The following is a 4,079-nucleotide window of genomic DNA, read 5'->3' as shown; positions in this document are numbered from 1 at the left end:
CTGGCACATCTCCTACTGGGGATTTGCCCGCAACCCAGGTACATGCCCTTGACCGGAATCGAACCTGCGACCTTTCAGTCTGCAGGCCGACGCTCTATCCACTGAGCCAAACCGGTTTCGGCCTCCGGCAGGCTTTTAAATCTGTCCTTCAGCTCAACCCCAAATTCTCTGGAAAGGTATATAAAGGTTGGCTCCTGCTGCAACCATGAGGATAAGGTAGCAAAGAGGTTCTGGGGAGACAAAGCAATAGATGTTTACCCATAGTCCTCCTTTTTACAGCCAAAAACACATATGCCATTTCCCCCTTATCTACAATTTCAAAAATGCCCACATTTGACATAACTCTGGGACAACTGCAAGTCACATGCAACTACGGTATCCAGAAGCAACGGCATCGCATGAACATGCTCCTTCCTCGTCTAAGTCAGTGATAAACTCAATGAAACTCCTCTTGATTCTAAAACTTAACTCCCACCAGTAGATCTAATGTGCAATAGTAGAGAAATAATTAAATTAACCGTGATAAACATTCTCTTTCAGGAAAGGAGAGGGGCACACTATTATCAACCACCAGGTCTGAATATGCACCGTTTCCACCTGCGTAGGAAAAAGGAACTAAATCACCACATAGAAAAGTGTATGGGAGTCCATTTATTTATTTTTTTAAATATATTTTATTGATTTTTTACAGAGAGGAGGGGAGAGGGATAGAGAGTTAGAAACATCGATGAGAGAGAAACATCAATTCAGCTGCCTCCTACACCCCCCCCACTGGGTATGTGCCTGCAACCAAGGTACATGCCCTTGACTGGAATCGAACCTGGGACCCTTGAGTCCGCAGGCCGACGCTCTATCCACTGAGCCAAACTGGTTAGGGCAGGAGTCCATTTATTGATGTGCCTTTTTTGTTATTCTCACCAGAGGGTATTTTTTCCACTGACTTTTAGAGTAAGAAGGAAGGGAGGATGGAGGGGGGGAGAGAGAGAGAGTAAAACACTGATGTGAGACACTGCACACAACCTGACCCAGGCCAGGGATCAAACCTGCAACCCAGGTACGTGCCTTTGATTGAGAATCGAACCTGCAACCCTTTGGTGCATGGGCTGATGCTCTAACCACTGAGCCCACCAGCCTGTGCTTGATGTACCTCCTTGCTTAAGTAGTCTGTACTTGGGCCAGGGCATGCCCTACAAGAGCAGTGATTCTCAAATGTGAGAGTGCACCTGGAGGGCTAGTGAGACCTGCAAAAACTCAACACAAACACTCTTTTCAAACACCTGCTTTAAGAGACTTGACCAAATTTTAGTGGGGCTTCTAGCAGCCTAAGGCAGAGTTCTCACCTGGAAAAGCTCAGCATGGTCAACAGTGCTTTAACTTAATCCAATGAACCTTTCCCCTGTCCCTTTGAGATGTAGATGCCTCTCCCACAGCTCCAGGGCGTCTCTCCCCAGGGCCATTCCCTTGAACTGCAATCATCAGGAAGCCTAGGGCCTCTTATCTCCCAGCCTCGGTGGGAGGATAGACTCCTCACTTCCATAATGGACAGCTCGCAGACGCAGCCGGCCTAACTGCACCTACACTGGCCAACCCGTGCTCTGTACCTATTTCACTTCCCTGACACCACTGAGCCCCTGCTTGCTCCTCTCCCTCCTTCAAATGCCCAGTCACCCCTGCACAAACGGGAATGGGGCTCAGCTTTCCCCCTACTGTCAGGAGTGACTGAATAAAATCTGTCTTCACTGCTTTAACTACTGCCCTATCTTTGACGATACTTAAACCGCAGATTGCTCCACACTTGCACCGCCAGAATTTCTGATTCTGGAGGTCTGGAGTGAGGCCTGACAATTTACATTTCCAGCAGTTTGTAGGTGATAGTGATATGCTGGTCGAGGGAGAATCGCTGCTCTGGCTCATGGTCCCTGTTCACCTAGAGAGGGTAGAGATATGATCTTCTAGTGATACTTCAACACTTCATTTGCCCGCCTGTATATTTCTTTTTTAAAAAATATATTTTATTGATTTTTTACAGAGAGGAAGGGAGAGAGATAAAGAGTCAGAAACATCGATGAGAGAGAAACATCGATCAGCTGCCTCCTGCACATCTCCCACTGGGGATGTGCCCACAACCCAGGCACATGCCCTTGGCCGGAATCGAACCCGGGACCCTTGAGTCCATAGGCCGACGCTCTATCCACTGAGCCAAACCGGTTTCGGCCCTGTATATTTCATTGGAGGGGATTCAGAATGCTAATAAGTGCCAAGAAGCTTGTCAAGTTCTGCTCCGTTACCTCTTCAGATCTGTTGAAGGGAATAACCCGGCTCATCCTGTTGCAAATTCTATTTCTTAGCACTTTACCTAAGGACTTGGCTCCTTCTCCCTGGCTTTCTGCTCCACGTTTGCAGTTCAGAGCTTGGATGGGAAATCATAGGCTGAGTTCAGGGCTGTGAAGCTTCTCTTTTCTGATCTTAGTCTTGCCTCCTTGCATTCCAGCTGACTGCATTTACAGACACATCATCACATTAGGGGGCCTGAAGAACAAGGCAATACTGTGGACCTCTATACAGATAACCCCATTCCAATCGCCTGTGCCAGTTTCCTAATCGGTGAGACATTTTAAGTGTGAGTTCTACTGTAAGTCAGCAAAGCCCATGATTATCTGACCCTCAGCAACTGCTTATCTCTTAATACAGGCAGAAGGGCTACTGTGTTTTGAGTCCCAAGGACAATAAGCAACTGCTTTATTGCCAAATAGCATAGAATGCCAACTTTTTTTTTTTAATTGTCATCTGAGGACATGCTTAGAGAGAAGAGAGAGAAAAAAATCAATGGAAAAACGTATCCTCGGGTGAGGATTGAATGAATATCTATATCTATCTATATCTATCTATATAATTTGGAATTGGAGTCCTTGTAGTTATTTTACCAGACTTCGCTGACAGATTGATTCACAATGAGGTATAAAAACAAAGGTCCTAACCATAGGACATTGCAACTCAGTGAATACCAGAAAGGTACAACTTGTAGTTTAATTTGTGTTGGTGCTTATCTCCCTGCCTGAAGAGAACCTGACAATGGACAGTCAGTTTCACTTTTTCTCTACATTGCCTTGGGCAAAAATAATAATGTAACTTTCACTATTCATTAACTGGGGCCAACAACTCTTCTTGAAAAAATTGCAATTGCTCAAAGTTAAATGAATTGCTACAGAAATGGTGGTGGTGATTATTTATGTTCCACAGCGTCCTTCCTTCTCAAGCACTAAAAGCTACACATATTAGCCCGGCCGGTGCCGCTCAGTGGAGTGTCCACCCGAGTACTCAAGGGTCGCGGGTTCACATTGGGCACGGACCAGGATTGCAGGTTCAGTCTCGCCCTCGGTGTGGATGCCTACAGGAGGTAACCAATGGATGCGTTTCTCTCACATCGATGCTTTTTTTTTTCTCTCTCCCTCCCTCCCTCCCTTCCACTCTCTCTGGGAAATCAATAGGAAAAAAAATGTCCCCAGGTGAGGATTACCAACAACAACAAAAGAGCAACACGTATTATTTTTTTCCCCTGAAATGAAAATTCCACCTCCCAGAGAATTTTAGCATACTTTAACTTAATCCAATTAATCCACTCCGCTTCCTTTCCCATGATGCCTCGCTCCTTCTCCCTCTTTCCTGGGAAAGCCAGTAAAAACCATGAAGCAACTCGGTGGATGCTAGGAGTTGAGGTAAAAATCCTAAACATCTATCATCACGCCCCGCCGCTGGTGAGATCCTGTGAGACTAAGGGCTGACGGGGTGGGAATCTTGTTCCTCGCCTGCATACCGAGGCCACGGAGAAAACTCTAACTCCCAGGATGCCTCTCTGCCCCGCCCCGCCCCCACTCCTCAGCTAGACAGTGTGTACCATCAATACTAGGCAACATGGCTTCCGGAAGTGGAAGGAAGAGGCTTCACCACTTTCGAAGCGGTGAGGAGCGGTAGGGGAGGAAGAAAAAAGAGAGCGAGCGAAGTGACCGGAGCCCGTCATTGCTTTTCTCCTCACAATCTCTCCAAAATCCCGTTGGCCTCAGCCCTCCTCTCCCCCCAAA

The 4,079-nt window shown here is 46.8% G+C and overlaps 1 protein-coding gene across 1 annotated transcript in view; it reads left to right on the top strand.

The window, feature by feature from the left end:
• The first annotated feature begins 3,638 nt into the window (after positions 1–3,638).
• Positions 3,639–4,079, top strand: part of FAM120C (family with sequence similarity 120C) — a 65,698-nt gene continuing 65,257 nt past the window's right edge. Inside the window, exon 1 of the mRNA XM_006771325.2 lies at positions 3,639–3,716. Coding sequence (XP_006771388.2) covers positions 3,639–3,716 — 78 coding nt within the window. The remainder of the gene's footprint in view (positions 3,717–4,079) is intronic.

Source organism: Myotis davidii, unplaced genomic scaffold, assembly GCF_000327345.1.
Source record: "Myotis davidii unplaced genomic scaffold, ASM32734v1 scaffold2663, whole genome shotgun sequence".
Taxonomy (NCBI): domain Eukaryota; kingdom Metazoa; phylum Chordata; class Mammalia; order Chiroptera; family Vespertilionidae; genus Myotis; species Myotis davidii.
This window is presented reverse-complemented; position numbering and strand designations above follow the sequence as displayed.